The 23,044-nt window shown below is 33.1% G+C and overlaps 1 protein-coding gene across 3 annotated transcripts in view; it reads right to left on the minus strand.

The window, feature by feature from the left end:
- The window catches only part of LOC117237218 (trace amine-associated receptor 9), a 92,866-nt gene that overhangs the window by 41,344 nt on the left and 28,478 nt on the right, over positions 1–23,044 (minus strand). For 2 of the 3 annotated variants that reach the window (XM_033500980.1, XM_033500975.1), the window contains 3 exons: positions 16,254–16,370; positions 5,193–5,347; positions 4,730–4,877 (listed from right to left, as the gene is read on the minus strand). In XM_033500980.1, the coding sequence (XP_033356871.1) occupies positions 4,730–4,877; positions 5,193–5,347; positions 16,254–16,370 (420 nt within the window). The remainder of the gene's footprint in view (positions 1–4,729; positions 4,878–5,192; positions 5,348–16,253; positions 16,371–23,044) is intronic. The other variant, XM_033500990.1, reaches the window with a different exon arrangement.

Raw genomic sequence — 23,044 nt, forward strand, 5'->3', positions numbered from 1 at the left:
ATATATGTAAAACTGACGAATTATACGATAATCGACAGTATATGCATGTCACGGCTTAATAGTTTCTATTGAAACGACAACGAACGTTCTCTTTTATCCCTCTTAGGTAACCACGCGCACAGCAAGCTTGCTCCCTTTTCCATGCAGAATCTTACACATCGGCACGACCGTGGTCTCGAGAACGCCTTTAGAAGACATTCCCGCATCCATTGACCTACATTGAAGCTATGGGCCATAAAAGGGAGGAAGACAGAACGATGGAAGAAGAGTACGAGGTAGACTTTCTTATAAATAAGCTGTTCGGAACGTATTCCATTAACCAACCGTACGGGCAATCGTTGAAGTTTCCTTTGAAAAAAAAATTTTAACGGCAGTTCGTGTAAAGCTATACTGTTTCTTCTATTTGAAGAATATGCGCAATTTTAATGTACCCGCTGCTACACGTTGGTCATCAGTGATCTACACTTTAATGAAATTTTTTGGAACGATTAAAGCAAGATAAATTTCATATCTTTTAAAAACTGTTCAACAACGCAGATGCGATAGTTTGCAAAAATTACATGATTAAATAAAAATTTATGACGTAGTATATTATAATCTATTGCGGTTCTCCGAGCAAAATATATAAAATTAGAGTGAAAGTCAACGTTTGATAAAGATTTTGTTCGTGGGACTAATCAATGGTAAATTGTAATGTTGAAGCGTGATTCACACTGAGGCGAATTATTCACTGTAATGTAACTAACTCGAAAGAGTTTATGCCTTTGGAATCCTCTTTTTGGTGAAGCATGAAACAATCCGATCATTATCCTTTAATTAAAGTCGAAATTTGCTATATTTAACCACGTACATTTCAAATAACCTAAGCTAAAAATTATCTTGGCTGGACAACGATCGAAAAAATATTCATTTACAAGCTCGTGTCGCTGTCAATGAAATATCGAAGGCAGATATGACACGATATCAATCAATCAATATCCTTGACAAACAAAGGTGGAAGCTCAGACATTCCGATTATCAGTCGTCAAAAACATTCTAACGTTCAAATGAAAATTGAAGAGCTTCGTAGGAACAGAGGCAGTCAAAAACAAAATGACGATTGAAGGAAATTGCTTCGAAAGTTTTAGTCCTAATTTTGTTAATATCAACTACGTTTGAATTGATAATTATAATAGTTGTTAAAAAGCTCTTCTTCTTTTTGTATTTATAAAATAAAGAAAATAAATATATTCATAAAATAATTCAACTGACTAGAAAATAGAAAATGTATAGACTTTCTTTTAGCGTCTTTAACGCTCAAACGATATTCAAAGACACACTCCTCGACTAGCACATCTAATGTACGCGTCGAAGGACTTATTAAAGACAAGGTGTTTGTTTTATTTAACCAAGTCCGAGATATTCATTAACGGTTCTAAAATACAATATAACGTAGCTGAGTAACTCTTTTCCAGTATTAATTACGAATTCTGGTCGTCACCAAAGAATTAACGTAGACAAACAAAACAGAATTGTCCAGAACGGAATATCAACGTTGAGAAGCAGTGAGTGTATATAATTAGCCACAGAAGTCTTCGTACATTCTATAACAAGGGTATTTTTATTAAAATAAAATTCCGTCAAGTTTCATGGGAAAGTTAGTGTATTCTACGCTTAGAGACCAATTAAGAACTACTTTGAAAGTAAAACAAGCCTTCTGTGATTAAAATATTAACATAATTTAGAGTTTGAAAGAGAAACTCTGTTTTCTTACATGTTCGAATATACTTCTAAAATAACACGCTTAACTATAAAACAACATAAATCACAGTATTAAATTAGTTTAACGTACAATAAGTGATTTCGATTAAATTAATCAAAAAGCTACAGAAGGAATTACGATGGGCTGTGATAATTTTTTGAAAAAAGGAAGCAACAGTTGATGATTGATCGATTTAGTTGTAAACTAATAACTTAAGAGATTAACACGCAATCGATTATTGTCAATATTTGTTGTTATCGGATTGGCTACTGTCATTATCTGTTTCCTGATCGACATTTCAAACAATTGCTGCATAAAGTTATTTTTACAAAATAATAATGCAGATGGGCAGCAAACAGAAACAACTGCAAGCGGATAATACAATTAATAGAGAAATTATTCGCTTCGTTTAACTCTACAATATTTGAATGATACCCAAATAATGACATTCTTAAACATAACCATTTAACATAACTTTAATTATGTATGTAACAATGAAGTAAATGAGAAAAATTAGAATACAGATCTAGCATCTATCATACAGATTTTAAATTATAAAATGATATATTATCATATAGATAAGGGCAATGTTTGAAATTACGAACAAATTCTGACTCATTGAACTGAATTCGTTTTAGTTTTCCAATAATTCCGAGCTCTAGCGGTGTCGCGCACTTAGCCTAGTTTACTTCGATGTCTCGGGGCCTTCGTGAATACGTTTCTGAAAGTGTATGCAGGAAAGAAGCTAATGACCCGTGGATTTTCGGTCGATTACGAACTCTCATCTACCGATGCTAATTATTTTTCACATTACTGGAAGAACAATATCGCATGTTCTCACTGTTACCCTTGATGACCATTTATAATATTCGCTATGTAGTTACAGAAATTTGACACATACGTATAATTGCCTACATCCGACAATGTATCATTCTTCTCATTACATCTGCACAATAAATTTCTACGAAAATTTCGAGAACGTGAAATTTATAAAGCAACTACAAAATTCTGACTAAAAGTATAATATATTACATTAGAATCTGGAAATATGAGGAATTTGATACGAATATCTTAATATGTCTATACATCTCGAAGTTTTCATATTTTCCATTATAATATCATCAGTAAATTATAGTAAAAAAATTTCCCTTTGCGCACGCAGGAACCTTTCAATGATGTTTCAGGGTGTTTCATTTTCATCCCGCCAAATGGTGTCAGCATATTTCACGTTTAAAAACAGAATAGTTGATAAATTTTCAAACTTCATTTTCTCGTAAACCAAGTCTAAAATGAAACAATTTTATTCCATATTTTGTTCTTATCTTTTTATAAGGAATCGTCTCATACGTTAGCTTGCACCCTGTGCATATTTTATGCGCATTATATTTAATATCGTAACGCATATAATAGACATTGTACGTATTGGCTATAAACATACAAATCGTGGACAAAACACTCAGGACAATCGGCCTCGTGAAAATCGACGATCCACGCGTTAGTTGTTAACAGATTGTTCTAACAGGGGAAAGATTCAATTGAGAGCAATCGAATAGTCGGAATTGCTCACGACTTGAGAAAACTCGATATTTATACAATAGAACTGCTGTTTACCGTACAGTAGCCTCCACGGCGTAGCGAGGCTTTAAGGTTTAAAGCACGAAGTAACGGAAGTGATTGATTTACTGACATCTAGAACCGCTAGCAGCGATCTTTACCTTGTGATAGGAATTGAACAGAAACTAAAAGTATAGATCATGTAGCCCTGACCGAAGTTTCCAACACTTATCTTCTCAAGTTTCTGTCAACTCGTTCATCCAGACGCTGGAACACGTAACTTTGACACCCAACGGATTTTACGATCTCACTATATCGCGAAGAGCGTTGATCAATGTTTAACTGCTATGGTTGTAATTGTAATGCTGTATAAAACACACATGAAACGTGTAAAAGTGCAAATGTAAGTAAAACATAAGTTTTTATGCATATATTTTATAAAAAGACACTCGAATTTTTAAAAAAGCATCATTGTAAGTTTACAAAATTTCTATGAAAAATTACGAACTTGTCATATTGATCATTCTGGCAGTTCAGAATATGTAGAGAATAGAATAAATTATGTAAAACGTAGAAAATGTTAACAGCCAAAATTAAGCTACGTCTTCTATGCATAGATGTGTGAATCGCTCGCATAACAATAATAATATGTAATAGTATGCGCTTAAGTATGCCATAACGATTATACACGTGCTTATGGAAATACTGGTGCACGTACCGGTTTACTGGAATTTCTTCTGTATACACATAGTTAAACTAAATCCCTTGTACTAATTATCCTGGTAGTTCCAGTCAAACACAAATAAATGCTAGATATTTATATGCATACAAATAAAAATGAAACATTATTGTATAAAACAATATTATGAAACTGATATTTATATATTTATACGTTAATGTAATTATATATATTACAGAATAACATTTTATAATATGTTAAAAAATTCACTACGAGTATATTGTACTTTTAGAATTTGAAACATTCCTAATGAGATCTCTACATGTTATTGCGAAACGGTCATCAAAGAACTATTGATTTTACTGAATTTTAAAATTGTTTGCCTATGATTCATTGTACTTTTTTGTAGTTTCCATTTATCAATGAAGCTAATAAATATTGCAACATACAAAAAGAATATTACATCACAGACCTACGTATGCATTATACGGTAAGAATGTTCAATTAACTGTCTATTTGAATCAGCAATCGTTTGGGACAAGTGTTATTTACCGAGAGACCAGTTTTATTTTCTCTCGTAAGTATTATTGAGATTAGGTTGTGCTGTAAAGCCATTTCATTAAGTATTATGTCTGATTGAGCATCAAGCAATTTGATGAATCGTTAAGCGAGCTATCGCGGTTTTGTTGTCAGCCGAGCTCTTTTTAAATTGAGCCTATTGATTGGAGGTTCGAGTAGTACCAAACTTGACTTACCCTCTCCATATGGCCTCCACTAACGACCTCCGGCGTGTTAACGCAAACCACCCTTTTCAGGCGCAGTTTGTTAACGTGGAAGGCTGAACCGTAGCAGTACATCAGCACCATCGTTGTAGGGAAATAAAAACAACAGCACGCGAGAATCCTGAAAATAAGGAAGAACGCAATAAATTTTCGTTCCTTTATACAAAGCAATTTTTCAAAAATGAGAAAGGATAAATAGAGTAAGAGGGATAGGTATAAAGACACGAGTAAACATGGATAAGGCGAATGAAACACGAATAAATTGAAGCCAAAGGAGAGAAAAAATTATAACAGATAGATGAAATCTAACCTTACCTTGTTTAATTTATGGTACAAGAACGATATTTACAATTTAGTACACAACACTGTACTCAATAAATCAATTGTCAAGTTAGCTAATATTTTTAATGATTATTATTATGAATTTAAAAAATACCGAAGGGAAGCCCTGGCGAAGAAAGGGTCGCAGGCAAGAAGACCAGAGCCGTTAAAGTAATAACCACCTCTTGGTAGTACGAGAGCACCAAAAATCGCCACGCTTGCTATCCAAGTAGTTGACATCACTGCCACGCAACCCTGCCGCATGTAATACTGCGTCACATACACAAAAAATAATCATTCTTTTTTTTTTCTTTTTGAGCATATGTGATTATACATGCGATTATGTTTAATAGGTTGAACAATTATAAATTTATGCAGCGAAAGATTTGTTTCGCGCGTCTAGCTGAAATACGGAAAGAAAAGTTAGAGTAGTAGAAGAAAATATATAATATGTGTAATTTATATTAACTTTTATCTGTAAATATGAAGAAGAAAATATTACATTTTTCTGAATATAATAATACAGTAACTTATGAGTAGTAATAGTTGTAACACTTCATATTAACCACCCTGTATATAAATAATACAATATGCACACAGAACTTGAAAATTCGTGAGATGCACGTGTATCAAAGTAATTCCTGCTTAATGTTCAATTCTACTTTTTCGAAAACTAAATTACTTTCAAAAGACCTGTTCATAACGTAGATGAAGTTTCGTAATTATCTCGTGTTTGTGTTGACACATTTCCATTGAATTTCTTTGTCCGCGAAAGAGTTAAAACTGAAACGAATCGGACGGGATATAATTTTAAATTAACGAAACAGTTGTTAAATTGACAGAGTTTTGACGAAAAAATTTTACTTTATATATATATTTATTTAATTTCATACGTAGGGTAGTGGTTTGCTGATTATTCCCGCCTATTCAGTTTGGAATTATTCCTAAAAAGTGTGCACTTGACAAGTTTCCAAATTCGATTTAACGACGATTGGAATAGAAAAATTTTATTGTATATTTTCAATTTATTTTTACAAACGCTCTACCCTGCGTTTACAAAAATCGAATTTTCTTAAAAGAAATACGATGTAAGTTGTTATTTCACATAGTGTTAAATAATTTTCATGTACACTTAAAAATATGTATGTATACTTAAAACAATAAAAAAGAGTAACTGCTAGTATTGTACTTCAAATTGTTACCGAGAAATTATTTTAAACCAACGCTATCCGTTACAGGGAGCAAGTAGTGATAATCAATATTTAGCCCACCATAGGCAATCTGAGTCCCTGACAAACTTTCAAATTTTATTTTCAACTTATCTAATAAAACTTCCAAACATTTGACGTACTGAATGATTTTATAACATAGTGGGAACATTCATAAGTACCCCACAATTTTTTTCAATTTTGATTTTCCAAGATTTATGAAACCTGGCAGAGGAAAGAAATAAAAATTGAATATAATCAAATCAATTTGTCTAATGTGAAAAAGTATATTTAGCTTTGTTAATTTTATTTACGCTGTCTTTATTTATTTTATTAGTATAATGCATATATACGCGACAAATTTTTCAATATGAATTTCCTTTTCTCTCTAAATTAAACTTTTTAGGAAAGAAGTGGTATTCCATGCACTTTGAACTTATTTTTTTACCTCTCCTTTCTACACGCTATACGTATAAAATTTTCGACCGTAGCAACTCGTGTCTTTATTAGAATAGTCACAAACTGCCCTCTAAAAGCAAGCCGATATTTTCAGCAAACGTGTAGCGGTACCGATGGTCGAGAATTAGTAACTAACATAGAAAAGCACTCGAACCGACTGCTCGAGAAATTAACCACAGTACGTAGCAATGCCCTATTAATATCCACTCCATTTAAACTAATTTTCGAAAGTAATCCAAGCGATAGATCATCATTCCCTAGGCTTACAATTCAGAGTCACAAAGTGTAATAATTAGGTATCATTCTGGTGACAAAAAATTTATTTCTTACGATAAATCTAATTGCAAATGCATTGAATCTACAAAATAATAACCCATTTTCATGTTGTTATTTTACATTTATATTTGTTGTCAAAGAGTCGATAACCGAAAATAATTTTGAAAGAAATGTATTACTTTCAATGTATAGTTATTTATATATCGTTTATTATAATATCGACGAATTCAAACCAATTTGCACAAATTACAAAATGTAGAGATCCTTTTGCACGCAGCGAGTGTAAAAAGGGTTCCTATCGGGGAAATGTATTAAATTTATAATAATAATGATGTACACGGTTTTGAAAGGAGGTGGAACACACATTTCATGGCATACCAAAATTCGTGTGGTATGTACATATCATTAATCGAACAAATTCATTAATGTGCTTACGGTCAATATTTGGTTCGATCGAAATCAGTTCTGTATGTATATCATTTGTGAAAGTTTGTTGTTTCAAATTATTTAATGATTCGTTGAAAACTACACGCTAAACAATATGGAATTTTGAACAAATTCTTGTATAAGAAATACAAAGCAATTAGAGAAACTCGTAGTTCGCTACAGATTTTCGTCTTCCTTCGTTTGCAATGTTATTACTAACTTGATCTTGCAGTAAACTTACTTCTATGTATGTAGTTCTACGAATTAGCTATGATTGCAGATCCAAGAACTTTGCCAATAAATGTTAACACGTACTTCTAACTACGGCGAAACTATGAAACAGTTTCTATTAGTTAAAATTAGCCGCCATCGAAATAAACTTCTATTCAAATTATCATTCAAATGAACTGTTTGTTTAATTTATCGCTGTAAAAAGTTTTTAATCGCACATTTACTTAAGGAAGTCAGTTTTATCCAGAAATGACTCCTGATTTTTCTGCTCTCTGATGTTGTAACAACAAAGTTATGAAACAAAAAATGGAAATAAACTATTCATAATACAATAGACGAAGTTACCGGTAAGCATTTATAATAACATTACAATTTTCTTTATTTGCTATATTAATTATAGTATAGTAGTATATAATATTAGTATCTTAATTTAATATATTTATTTAGTATATTAATTTTAGGGATTTGTAACATCATTTCAACTTACGCGATACATAGGAAACTGAATTTTCAACTCAAACACGGCAAAAAGATAGCAGAGATTCAAAATTGTCTTGCTTCAGTTAAAATTAAACTACCGCAAATTAACCAATTATTATTATATCCTACATTTATATTTCTTTTATTTGTCGTATTGTTCTTTGAAAATATTTCATAAGTAAATGTAATATCGACAAAAGAAAAGCTTTTTAATTTTAATTAACAAATCCCACGCACCTTACGTCAAATATTAAAAAATAATGTATAATGTGTATTAAAAAAAAAATCAACAGAGTTAAAATCAAATCAAATCTGATCAGATGAGGTAAAAAATATGTCAAAAGAAACTTCGAATTGTTTCTGGACTTTGAAGATATCAATTCGAATATGCGTATAATAATATGCAATATACTCTACTATTCATTTTATTACGCGGATATACTTAATATTCCTAATTAATTAAAAACATAATCGGACAAAGTAACAATATTACGATATACGAAATTGCTTTTACGTTTGTAAAACCGACGTTATTTCTCCTCCGATCTAATAATGCATGAATATGTTGTCGCTATTGTTTATATTAATCATGAAAATTGAAGTTTTTCACGATATTATTGAAATTTTGCAAGTGGAATCAGGAAGCAACATCGACTATTATTTTGATCAAACTAGAAAAGAGGACAGTAGAAATCGATGAACATTCAATTGGCGGAAAATTACGGACTGAATAGTCTACGAGAGTCAGCAAATTGTCAGATTACGTTCTCCGTCTGATTCATCTTTTATATTAAAACATCTCTTTGGATCAATTAAACATAAAGTTAAATTATTCCGAATTTTTTGAAGTTCGTTGAACTGTATTTTTGTGCCTTAATATATATAAACTTATAACTAATGTATAATCACATTTTGAAAATTACATTTTTTCTTAATCTCACTTAATATTCTGTATATATTATGTATATATATTTGTATATATTATGAGATGTCATGATTAGCTGTGTAATTTGTAGGAAATTTTTTCTATCTTGATATGTGGCATTTAATAAGTGGTATGGACTGGTCAAATTCAAAGTTCGAAGAAATATTTCATATACACCAATCTAATAGTGTAGGTTGTGTGTGCACAAGTTGCAATATACCCTAGGGAATGAATTCCACTCAAATGTATGTACTATATAATAAGCAACATGTATCTTTTCTGTCCTTTTAGCTCACCTTACTACATATTCATTACATCAGTAATTTCAATGAATAATCACAGTATGCATAGAAATGTAAATATTCGTACATTTCTTTATACGTACACTGCCTTTAGATACAAATATTCGATACTTCCTCATGCTTAAATAACTTACCGTTAATAACTTCCCTCCCATATAAGAAATATTTGTAATAAAATGTATCAATTTATCTTTATTTAACGCATCGATGTATCCATATTCAAATAAAAAAATAGGAAAAATCTTCAATTAAAAATAATCATGACGATTCCCTAGAAAATACATCGCAAATTCGTTGGATTAATTGGAAATCCTATATAATAGCCATTTATAAATATCCCTATATAATAATCATAAAATAGAGATGTGTAGCCATACTGAAGCAAACAGATATTAATAATAACCATAACGGTTTCCCAAAGCGAAAATATTTCACACAGCTCTTGAGTTAAGTTAGGTCTTAGAGGACTAGATCTATTTTATGTACACAATAACTCAGATAACGGAATATGATATCGGATAGTGAGCATAATATAATTTTCGACATAGGAGAATGAAAAATATTTCCGAGTTTTATGATCTGGCGTAAAATTCGTGAAGACGAGAAATTTTTGCGCGAGCAAGTCGCGTTGTTTTAAGGCGAACTCGATTGTCTTGAAGGATCCCTCGGATACGACGCTTTTCATTGCGAACGAGTTCGACAGTCGAGTAAAAGTGGGAAAGCCGGCGATTTGGCTGCTCGACAAAAAGCTGAGAGATAACGCTTGCGGGGAGGAGTCATTCAACGGGTTACCTCGCATAAAAAAAAGGAACGAAACTGTCGTGAAATCGATTCGCTGTACATTTGTTCGTATATGGATACTGTGTCGGCTTAGCTTTTTTTCTCTTGCCTAAAAAACGAAGAAACCGGCGATGTGCATTTCATACGTCTATATCTATGTATTTGGCTATGTAATAAATTCGTTCTTTAGAAAAATGTCAAAGACCTTTATTTTTATATAACATGTATATTTCATTGTTGGTGTGTACTGGTACGTGACACTGAGCAAAAGTCTCCATTTACAATAGATATCTCGGAATGACAATTAGTCATATTTTTAGAATGTAATATCCACACGCTGAATGTAGAAACGATTCTTTAGACGTTCTCTTCATGATATATTACTCTTTTGTAGCTTTCCCTGAAATTCATATTTTCTTCGAGCTATTTCATTATTCAAATATCAAACGAAATAATCTTCCATTTTCAATAATCATATTATCAATGATACAGATTTTCTCACAGCGTCCCACGCGCGCAGGCAACGTGTTATTTGAGGATAATTGAAATGAAAGCAATTCCGAGAGCAAATATTGTTGTGTACAAATTCGGTTTTATTGTTTATGGCTTTCAAATGTATGCAAAATATGATATTTAAAATTCAAACAAATATTAAGATCCAAATTATTTGCTATTTTATTTGAGAGAGGTAACTATGCTAAAATATTATTTGGTCTTAAGACAAAATGCAAATACACTTCTCGTGTTATCTAGAGAATAAAAATAATATGATATTTGAAATATATTATTCATTACTTCAAATAGTTATTTTTTATTTTCGTTTCAAATAAAATTTGGCGATCTGACAAATACATGCGTATGTATCTTTAAAATTTAAGACAGTAAGATAATATAAATAAGTACATTTTATTATATTTGTACGTATCTAAATAAAAGATTGTATATGTGTGTCTAGCAAGAAAGGACATTAGAATGAATACAGAATCCAATACAAAGCGTAGTAATCCTATTTTGAGAAATAAATAAAAGCGAAGAAAATAGAAAAGAGAATACAAGCGACACTCTGAAACTGAGATTCTCAAGGGATCAACTATAGTGTACACCACGGTGTATGAGATTCTTCGACTGAGCGCGCCTCTTGTACATATCCGTGTATTCTCAACAAATCCACTTATTCGTACCAAACTTTGCGTGTAAAACTTCACAGCGCGTCTCAATTGTTTGATACAATACAATTTTCAAATTATCTTCAGCCAAGGATCTTTATTCACGTTTCGTGATATTTGTTGAATATAATTTTTATGTATTCAATTGAAACTCTCAATTTCGTAAAAACAATTTAAAGAAACTTGGCAGTGCATGAACCGATTTTAAAGTACTATCTTTATTCAAGTTCTATATTTAATATTCTCTTGAATATTTAATAATATTGAATCGAACTATTTATATATGTCGGGTTATCATTAGGATTTAAGGCGCGTAATGATTCTTCGTTCGAATTAGCCATTGTTTTACGAAACAGAGAATATATTTACGCGAATAAACAAGATTTTACAAAATATTATGAATAATGAGTTTAATAAATGATAAGATTAACAAACGATAAGTTTAACTAATAATTAGATTAAAGAATAATAAGTTTAACGAACAATAAGAGGAACGAATAATATGTCTTACGAATAATGAATTTAACGAATAATGAGATTAACGATTGATAGATTTTACGAATAATGAATTTAATTAACGCTATTAACAATGTTCCGGGATTCAAACGAATCCACGGTCAACGGGATAACTCTTTACTATGCGTAGAATAATTTTAAACACAAACATACGATTGCTGAGACACTCGGTAAATTGCTCGATGTATCACTTTCCAAGGCGATCACACGAATCAATATCTGATGAAAATCTTTTTCGCTATACGACTGCATTTGTTTGTTATATGCTCGCTGGAGACATCGAGAAAGTTCCAATCGTTGTTGCTAGGCAATTTCTGTCAAAAGTTTGTTGTATACTCTTTGGAAATATCGAGAAAGATCCAAACGCCGTTACTAGGCAGTTTTTGTCTGGAGATTGATTCCTAATACAACGTGTGTCCCATTATATCGACATCTCTAAAGTACAATTCTATGTGATTTCTAGGGAGAACTATACAACCGATCCACACCTTCGTCAGGCAAAACGTTTATCCCGTGACCGTGGCTACGTTCGGCGACCAGTTGTCACCTCGAACCCACTTTCGCTTTCACAAATATCAAACAATTACAAATGACAATTGTTTAATTACAGTTATGATAAAATCTAGGCTAAAGCATTAGAAGGCTTCCTCAAAATTGTAAAGGGAAGGCTCCGGTTTTCCTTTCATCTCCGACATATATAAATATGCATAATACCAGGCATAAGCTAATACATTATCTCCAAGTTAATCATTTTCTAAAGTTGGTAATTTAATTAGAAAGAAAGAAGAACAGGTAACACCCACACAAGCAATTATTTACGCTTCCATGTGTGATCAAAGTTTGTAAACAATATGCAAGACATGTTATTAAAATACAAAGTAACTGATAATTATTTAAACTTCGATAACTTCGGGGATTGAGTCTTAAAGCTTTGAAAGTTGTCCGGCCCAAAAGCTTGGTATTTAACATAAAATTAAACCTTAAAGTTTCAAACACTTAAGCTTTATACACCACCACTTTTGGTATCTTATTACAGTACTTGATATTATATTATACGTTCTTAATTTCATCGTTGCATTATTCTAACTACAGTGCCTAACATAAAATGCATATGGTTTACAGTTCGCCAGATGAATAAAAGTTTTAAATGAATAATCCCCGACGATTTTAAAAAGCTATCAAGTGTAACAATTCAGAACTGTAAGTAAGAAAGCGAGGAATGGCGTCTGTTATTACTTCCCTTCTCTTAACCAGTGCCTGGTAACCACTAGTAACCGCAGGAAAGTGGATAGCGCGGTCGAATATACGGCTAAACCGGAGGAAACCACTGAAAAGATTACGTGTCGTGGACGAACTTACAGCTGAACTGCAAGAGCAATTGCTATGCTAAAAGACAGGAGATCGTGGATGAATTTACAGCTAAATTCTAAGAAGCCATTGAATGTACTAATGAAATAAAACAGGAGAATTTTTGGTACAAAACGCTAGCAGCACCGTCAGAAGACCAAAAAAAAAAAAAAACGTAAACAGAATCTGGTAATATAATTATTAGACTACGGATATTTATGCGAATTCGTGTTTTTATAAGGACAAATGAAGAAACATTTGTTTTACTTACTAAACGTTATAACAGGTACTAATCTTTGCATATTTTATGTATGTACCTTTGCATGTGATACACATTTTGTGGATTTTGCAGTTTTAAATTTCTTATAGGTGTATAAAAGATTACAGTGTAATGATTACGTATATAATAAACAAGTCGTATGATAAAACATCTTTTCAAAGTGAATATTCATAATTTGCTCGATATCCACACAGGCAAATGGCGTGGAACTTACGAGATTATGGAAAATAAAATACTTCACTACCGTAAAGTAGGTCGCTAAATTCACAAACACCGAAGAAGTTCAGCATTATGATCTTGTTGTTAAAAATCAACGGCGCGTCTATACAAAGAAACGCTAGCACGCGGGAAGCGTTATTTGAAATTATAAATCGTCTCGTACATCTCGTCGCTGGTGAACAACTATCAGCTTTACTTCAAGTGATAGAGGATTAAGTGGCTTCAGAGACCCTATCTGTGCACGAGACGCTGACTCTGACTACAAGGTAAATGGATGGCAATAATAAACTTTAGTTAAAGGACTGTGATGAATAGTACAATACTAATCCTAAAATCTTCCAAGTGAAACCATTGTATATAGTTTCTAATAGAAAAATATAACATTACAATCCTTGGACTGTGAAATTAACATTATTGCATTTTTTTCATTACTATTAGATAATTATTTCAAAGATATGTAATGAAATTGTTATTATTATGCAGCATCTGTTTTTTCACTTTTGTAGTAAAACTTCTCATTAAAAGTTAAGAAGAAGATATCCTGATTATCACACAAGGTATCTTGGGTGCTTACGTAGAAAAGTCAATAGATGATGAATCGGAATAACTATAATCGTGGAAAATTTATTCTATCAATTCTGAATCTGTCACTATCGCCCGGCTATACTTCAAGCTGTTCCAAAGTTATGATAGATATGATAGAATGGTAGTTATCCTTTTCCTGAAAGTGAGGTTTCTCGGCGATCTCAAGGCATTTTTTTAATATCTATCGATAACTTTTAAAAATACATTGCCAGCGATTTTTCTACGTTAATTTAGGTGAATATGGATGGAAAAAGAAGAAACTCAGCTAAAACGATTTCTGACAAAATATACAAAATTTTAATGAATTCTAGATCTTGGTATGATATATGGTGTACGTCAATCTTCTTCTTTCTACAACTCTCAGTAGCAGATTTTGTAGGATATCAAAATAACTTGACAGCATCAATATATCAATTTTAGCGTGGTCCCATGCTTGAAAATTTTGGAATATTGGATTGACACGTTTATTTATTTGTACATATTCATCTCTCGATTATAGAAATGTTTACTATTAAATTATGAAAAACAATTTCAACTGTTTTCAGTACTACATATTTCCATTTTGAAGTGTTTTATCTACTCAAATTACGTATAATTGAAAATTATACTCGTATATTTAACTTCCATTGTTATTTATAAATTAATTAATAAAACGTAAGATTAAAATAATGAACTGTGTAAACATATAATATATATGTCAGAGAAGCGTCAGTAATAGAGTTGTGGGCGTTTGCTAGACCTCCCTTGGAGTTGGCCAAGGTCGTGTTATAACGAAGATACGGCCTGATACAACGGGTATGAACACTACCGATTCGACAGTCAACAGCGGCGATTAGGCCCTCGCGACACTAGTGATAGTGATCTTAGGTTCGATAACGAATCCACGGTCAACGGGAGGATGGATATGCTTACTCTAACTCAAACGTGTACTGATCGTAAGGAGCTATTCCCTTCCTCGATGAGGTCTCAGTCAGGAATGCCTCTTCGTCCCAACGACGCCACCAAGATAAACTCTGGTGGGGTGTCTAAGTACCCAAGATCCTCGGATTAACGTCGCTGTCGATTGGTCAATTTGGGACAGAAGCTGCCTGTCCGTTTGCAAAACATATTAATTGCCGAAAAACCCAGGTTTTATAGCGGGTCCTCGGGCTACCGGGACTTGTGCTGTGTACGTGCCTCAACCTCAGGTATTACTTGTCCTAAGGAACCGTTAGCATGTTTTACTGTCCGATACCTCTATGGGTAGTTCCTTTAATGAGGGCCATAACACCATTCCGCACCTTTGTTAGACGGAGCGCCCGTCCCGTTGACCGCGGCTACGTTGGGCGACAGGCTGTCGCCCCGAGCCAAAGCTCACCGTCACTAATCCCGGACGGTTACCATCGGCTTGGATAACTGCGATTGTTTCATTACGGCTATAGTAGACTCTAGATTACAATGTTAGGAGGTTATCCTGAAGTTCCAGAGGGGCCCCGGCGTCCTTTCGTCTCCGACATATATATATATATATATACAGGATGGTCTTTAAAATTATAAATGAAGAAAAATGTGTTTCATAACTTTCTCGACCTCATATTTTATAGTGGTTTCAATCCATCAAAAAATAAATAGTAAAAAATAAGTTCTCTTGAATAAGGAGAAACATATATGAATGATCGTTAAAATGTACCAGAAAAAGCACTAATTGTATAGATACTGAATGACATAAGAAGAAGTAAAATGTAGATAAATAGATAACTTTTTTTAAGATTTACGATGACAGCAAGAGAGACACTTATTAGATTTCATATTTTCAAAATTCTTCAAGTACATTTTCCTATTATGCGATCTTATTTTGCACACTATTAATTGATTAAATTATTATTGATTAAAACCATTATCTAAAGGTCAAGAAATATGAAAGTTGGAAAATAAGAAAACATTCAGATATGTACTTTTCAAGATAATAGCGTAAAATGTGATTTAAAAAATTTTACCTTTTTAGATGTGTGTTTATGATAATGATGCGGGTGTAGCATACAAACGTAACGATCAATTGCCATACAGACGAGGATAACAGCGCTCTGCTGAGTTAAAGCTCCTCTAAGAAGTGCCTGAAACAATAAAATTTTCACAATTGTAAACAAATCCCTCCAAATTTCAATTGATATTCATTTAAATTACAAAGGCAAGATGTTACGTATTAGCAAATACGAAAACAAATATACTCCCTCGTTCTTTTCTTTTTTGTTTGGAAACCGTATTCAAATCACAAATCAATACGAAATACAATTCAAGTAGTACAACTTAACATTGCGTTGGTCAGCCATTTACAACTCGACGATGTAATCAATTCCCTGATACAACTGTCGATTGAATTCTGCTTCGAAAGCAATCTTCTGATTCTGTTTCACGCGCGCACTTTTCTATTCACGTTTCACTTTTCTATTCTAGCAATCTAGCATGGTCCAGCACGATTTTTCGCTTTTGGTCTACATTCTACACTTGATCATATTTTTGCCAGTTATACCATTACTGGATTGAATATATTATAATTATTTATTACAAAAGGTCCACGATTTTCATCAATATACTGAACACTTAAAGATAATATTTGTGATTCTTTTCATTAACGAGCTTGATTAACGTTAACAGGTCGTTTACAATTACGAGAAAGTCAGAATCACAGAAATGCGGATGAGAATATATATACACGTTGAAAGCTCAAGCTAGTAGAAAAATCTGACAAAAGGAACTTTTTATCTAAACCAAGTTTGTCACGAGTTTTTACTCGTACGTGCATTTTTCAAGCTGTCTGAACAAATACAGATCGGCGAGCAGAGACAGCACGTATCCGCGGGCAACTGTCACACTCCGTGAATACGAAGATCAACCGGACTAATAAAGATAAGCAGCACCTTGCGAAAAAACATATCTTACAACTGGACTGAGGATTTTTATCCATTTATAGAGAATCTGGAGAAACAAAATTCCACGCAATGCACATTTCTCAAAAATATGAATTTGTACAAAAAACCCCAGTCGACTTATACCGTTTCTTGCTACACCTTCCAAATCCTCCTATGCACTAGCCAGGACATCTCACGCAACTGTATCCAAACACGCTCTTAGGGGCAATATTATAAAAATCATATTTTGCAAGTTCTTCATGTACGCGCGAAGCATTCTTTGTGTATCAACAGAGCTTAAGCGGGTTAAAGAAGATCTCCCGCTTGAAATCAAAATGTCTAGTTTCGAATGTGATGTGCCAAAGGCGACACAACGTGATTCGATGAATCAGTGACGCTGGTGTATCCATAAAGTAGCGACCACGAAGAAAGGAGTTAGGGGACGAGAGACGTCAGAGGGTAGTATACGTTTAAGATGGTTGCCATGGTGACCGTTGGCGTACAGCCAGGAAAAAGCTCTGATAATCTGGAGGGGCTAGGATCGCCCTGGCCTCGTTTCGGGCTATCCTCGAGACACTCTCGAGAGACCTTAACCGAATATTTTCACCACAAAACGAATTTACTCAATCGTTCCTCTAAGCAATTCACAGCTCTTCAATCTCTTGGTTAGTTGCTTTACCCGAACGAAAAGTCAGGCTAACTCTCATCCGATGGAGACGAAAACAGTAGGGCACGGAATTGGAAATGTATCTTTCTTACACTGATGCGTGTTATCTTCATGCGTGACGTTACTGTTATTGTTGACAAGTATGCTACGTGTTTATATCGTCCCTCCAAGTAATTTATAACTCTTCGATCTTTTTATTAGCTAATATGAAAAAATCAGGTTGGTGTTTATACGACAAGGATAAAGACTAGTAGGGTACACAATTTGAAATGTTTCTTCCTTGCACTCTACAACTTTATATTTAACATTATTGTTACTGCTAACGAAGATAATACATGTCTACGTCGTTTCATTAATTTAAAGGAAGACTAGCATAAGTTAAACAGCAATGAATTTTGTGAATGAATGTTTGAAAACAGTTTTTGCGGGTTTCTGCTGTATTCAATATTAGAAATATTTCATAAAGCGTAGAACATATGATAGGTGAAATTCGATATTCTGAGTAGTGGGTGGTATGGAATAGCATTGAACATTCCAACCAAGGCTTAAAGGAGAAGAACGACAGAACTTTCCAATCAATGTAACATAACAAAGTACTTGCATGTGGATTATAATATTTTTTAAAAATTATTATTTAATTTATTCTTGTTTTGTTATATCTATTATTGACATCTAGATATTATAATATTTCATTGAAACCTATAATGGTAAGAGATATCAATGTACAATTTATTCTATCCCATAAACTGTCAAAACTTTTATATCGTGATCTAAAAACGTCTGCTAGTAATTGCTATCTGAAGCTTTCCATTCGTATTCGTATTCATTCGATATTGTACAAAGTCTTTTTAGATTGGTAGCATCGCAAACCATACCTTTTGTATCACGTGAACTGAATAATTCACACGATGATTTTATGTCAGCAATAAATGTTGTCGCTTGCGTTATTGGTTCTAGGCGAGGCAATAAAGTATTTCCCTCTCAATTGTGGCATTTTCGAGATATGTATTGTACGAATGTGTCACGACATAGAATTTTCTCTTAATTTATAATACATGAAATTGAATGTAATGTAATACTTTTATGATTATGATGATATCTATAGTTTTCTACATTCCAATAAATTAATAAGTTATTATTTTTACAATGTTGCCAATTTCATTGTTCATCGAGTTATAGGTGCTGCTATAACGAAACGTAAAATAGTTTAGATAAAGGAATGTTCGCACTTTTACATAAAACATTTAGGACAAAATGATATAAAATTAATATCTGTATATAAATTTACATACAACAATTTACTGTAATTAATATGATTCGTCACAAAACGTAATCAATAGTTTTAGAAATATGATAACATCATAATGAAATACAGCATCACAGGGACACATTTAATGTATTGTCTGCATCGTCTGGTGCCAAGTAGTCTAGTTGTACTCCATTATAAACTCATATGTCAGTTTATATGATTTTATAGTGAATTTATAATTTCATAATTTATATAACTTTATAATTTTATAATTCATATTATGTTATATGCATGAATTCCTATTTGTTGCAAAACCATGGTATCTATCAAAGTTCATTCCTTTCTACAGCAAGTGAAATATTATATCCTTCTTTACATAAGAACTTCTTTTTCATTCTTGAAGTTTGAATTTTTAGAACCATCGACACGTGTCTTGTCTTTTAAATCAAAATGTTCCTAGTAGTATCTCTGCTCTCACACACACACACAGGATTGACAAGGCTGGAAGAGAAGTTTCAGCAGGCTCTGCGTAATTTTTATTCAGTAATATTAAACATTTGATTCAGTAATTTTATTGAGCGCAGTGATGAATATGTATTTGATCCGTTGTACTGAATTTATAATCGTTATTGGGTTATATCATGATTGAAATGATGAATGGCATTATTATATTGCATACCAATTATGGAATCATTTTTAAACGTTATATCTTATTACTAGTTATCTATAATCAAAATCGTGTCTACAACACTCTATTTCTTCAGCGGGTTCTATTAATGCAATGTTTTATGATACACATGGTTATTATACGATTTGAATAATTTTGCAACTTTAATTAAAAAAACTAATCCTCGTGGACTGAATTAAGTGGACACTTTTTGGTCTCAAATAGAATCAAATCGTTCGTCCAGTCAAATTTTGGTATATTTTGTTTTAAAAAGTTAAAAATTAATTCTATTCACTACTGTGCATATGTAAATAACTGTAACGGTAAGAATTAGCAATTCAATCATACGAAATAAAGACTAATAAAAATATATACCGGAGAAGAGTCAGGAACAGGGTTGTGGGCGTTTGATAGACCTCCCTTGGAGTTGGCCATCATTGTGTGATAACGAAGATACGGCCTGATGCTACGAGTATGGACACTACCGATTCGACAATCAACAGCGGTGGTTGGGCACTTACGATGTTAGTGACGTTGGTCTTAGGTTCCATGACGAATCCACGGTCAACGGGATGAAAGATATATTTGCTCTAACTCAAACTCACTGATCGTCAGGCGCTGCTCCCTTCGTCGGTGGGATCTCAAGAAAGAATGGATTTTCGTCCCAATGATGCCACAGAGGAAAACTGTGATGGGGTGTGTCTAAGGACACGAGATCATCGGATTTGTCGGGTATAGCCCTCGTTCCGAAAGTAAGAGAAATTGACGTCGCTGTCAAGTGGTCAGTTTGGGACAAAGACTGTCTGTCCGTTTGGAAAATCTTAATTGCCGGAAAAACTCGTGTTTTATAGCGGGTCCTCGGGCTAACTGGACTTGTGCTGTGTACGCGCCTCAACCTCAGGTATTCATTGTCCGAAGGAACCATTGGCATGTTTTACTGTCAGATACCTCTATGGGTATTTCCTTTAATGAGGGTCATACTATCGCTCCATACCTCAAGTTTATTATCACAAATCGCAAACAAGTACAATTGGGCAGAATAACGGCAGATTGTTTAATTACGACTGTAAACTTTAATTACAATTTTACGGATTTTCCCGAAGTTCCAGAGGGAAGGCTCCGGTGTCCTTTCATCTCCGACATATAATAATAAAATAATAACATAGCTAAACGCATGGATCTTCTCAATTTGAAAAATTTTTATCGGATAAAAGAAAAGTTTATCTGAATTTCATAGAAAAATATTCCTTTTATAGAAGAAGCTTATCTGAAAAAGTTTTTATTTTATAGGATATCAAAATACATCACTGTACATTTTTAGGTTTTCAAGACCATTTCAGTATTTTAAAACATAAATTTTAGAAGCAAAAATACAGTAATATCTTATCTTTTGATCCGTATCATTTAAACAGATATTTAAAAAAAATTTAGAAAAAATATATTTTCTAGCATGGAATTTAAAACTTTCCGATAATTTACACGATAAGTTATCGTGGATATTAAATCATCCTTAAATCATTATTTATTACTAATATTGATAATAATTAACGACCTAAGTCACGCTTATAGTTTACAAGTTTAGAATCGTTGCTAAATGCCAGATGTGTGAAATAGTTGACAGTAAAATGAAGGTTATATATTAAACCGGAAAATAATATAACCGAATGTCTGATTTTACCAGGATCTTAAACTTCTCAAGTATCGAAAATACGATGCAATAAATTTCACCGTTACATTACGTCAAGCAAAGTTAAAGTAGAGGAGGAAGAAAAAGGGGAAACGAAAGCAAGATTATGATCAGGAACTTCGATAACGTGTAACTACCAACTAGTGGAAGAAATACCGGAAAAGGCACCGACTGCAGGAAGCACAGCTGCAAATTCCTGACGGTGATAATTTCCTTAGCGCGGTATGAACAGGCTGCTGACATTTCCCACCCATTTTTCTTCGATTTCCGCTAGGAAATTCCCCAAGACGTAGAGGTTGGTGTACCGCGGTGTAACGTAATAAAATAAAAAAGATATATGCACAATAATTCGCACCACCTATTGAATATCGATTATCAATAGAACTAAAATATTACTGTAGTATAGGGGATAACCCTAGATAATTAAGAAGGTCTACTTGACGATGGGTCATCCACGTCTATGGAATATGTGCATGCCGGGTATACAGCGTAGTATGGAGGAAAAACCCTAGATAATTAAGAACGTCTACTTGACGATGGGCCATCTACGTCTGTGAAACATGCCGGGTATACCGGAGCCATGGTATGAGAGGTTGCCGTGAGACAGTTGAAAGGGAGAGTGTTGTCAGCGTTGTCAAGGAGTATGGTCGGCGTGAAAAAGAGCCGTTATGACGAGAGGAATGAGTGATGATTGCGTGTATACAGGCTAATGGAGCATCATATTTGATTTTGTGTTGAACGATATTGAAAGAAATCATACCGTTACCAAACCTATTAGCGCTATATTTTGCTACATTACCATATAATTTGACACTATATAAACTCATATTATACATGTTTTTAATCTTAAATTCCCATAATAAAAGATAATCTATATTACATTCCACGCATTTTTCTCAGTGAATAAAGATATTAGAGTTTTTACTAATAAGCTCGTAAAACCTCACAATTTCAAAAAATATAACAGCAGACGGATAAGAAATTTCATTTCACCCCCGTTAAAGTTTCGTAAAGTCAGCCCCGCCATTCTTTTTGTTGAGTCAGCGCGAACTGTGGTGAGCGCGATTCGAACGTTGCACGATCGATCGGTGACATATGAAAGAGCTTTCTCGCCGGCCGATATATCAATCGCTAATGTAAATTTGAATTTTTATATGTTCGATTCGGTCCTCAGAAAATTATTGCTAGTGAAATTTTTCCTCTCTTCCTCTCTTTCTGTCGTACATAGTTCACGTGGGCAATTAACTTTCCGATCCTTCTCTTTTTGGAAGAATTTGCATATTATAAAAATTTAAAAAAAGAATGGAAAAGTTATTGGTTGGATAATATTTTTATAGCTAATACATTTAAATTCCAAAAGTATCATATGATTCTAAGTGAAGTTCAAGGTAAAAATCACAACATAGTATCTGTATTTGTATTTTTTAAAAATTAAAAAGAGATAACAGTTTGTTACTTTTACTGAAATTTCTTTAGGATATGTTTCTGTAATCTTTTTAAGTACGAGTCCTCCATGAAAATGTGTGATCTTCAGCTTAAGGCAATCTCCAAAAAGAGTTGACTCACGCTAAGCTGATGCATCATGTCTCGCACACGAAGCGTACTACTT

The sequence above is a fragment of the Bombus vosnesenskii genome, unplaced genomic scaffold, assembly GCF_011952255.1.
Source record: "Bombus vosnesenskii isolate JDL3184/JDL3185 unplaced genomic scaffold, Bvos_JDL3184-5_v1.1 scf7180000013264, whole genome shotgun sequence".
In the NCBI taxonomy this organism is placed as follows: domain Eukaryota; kingdom Metazoa; phylum Arthropoda; class Insecta; order Hymenoptera; family Apidae; genus Bombus; species Bombus vosnesenskii.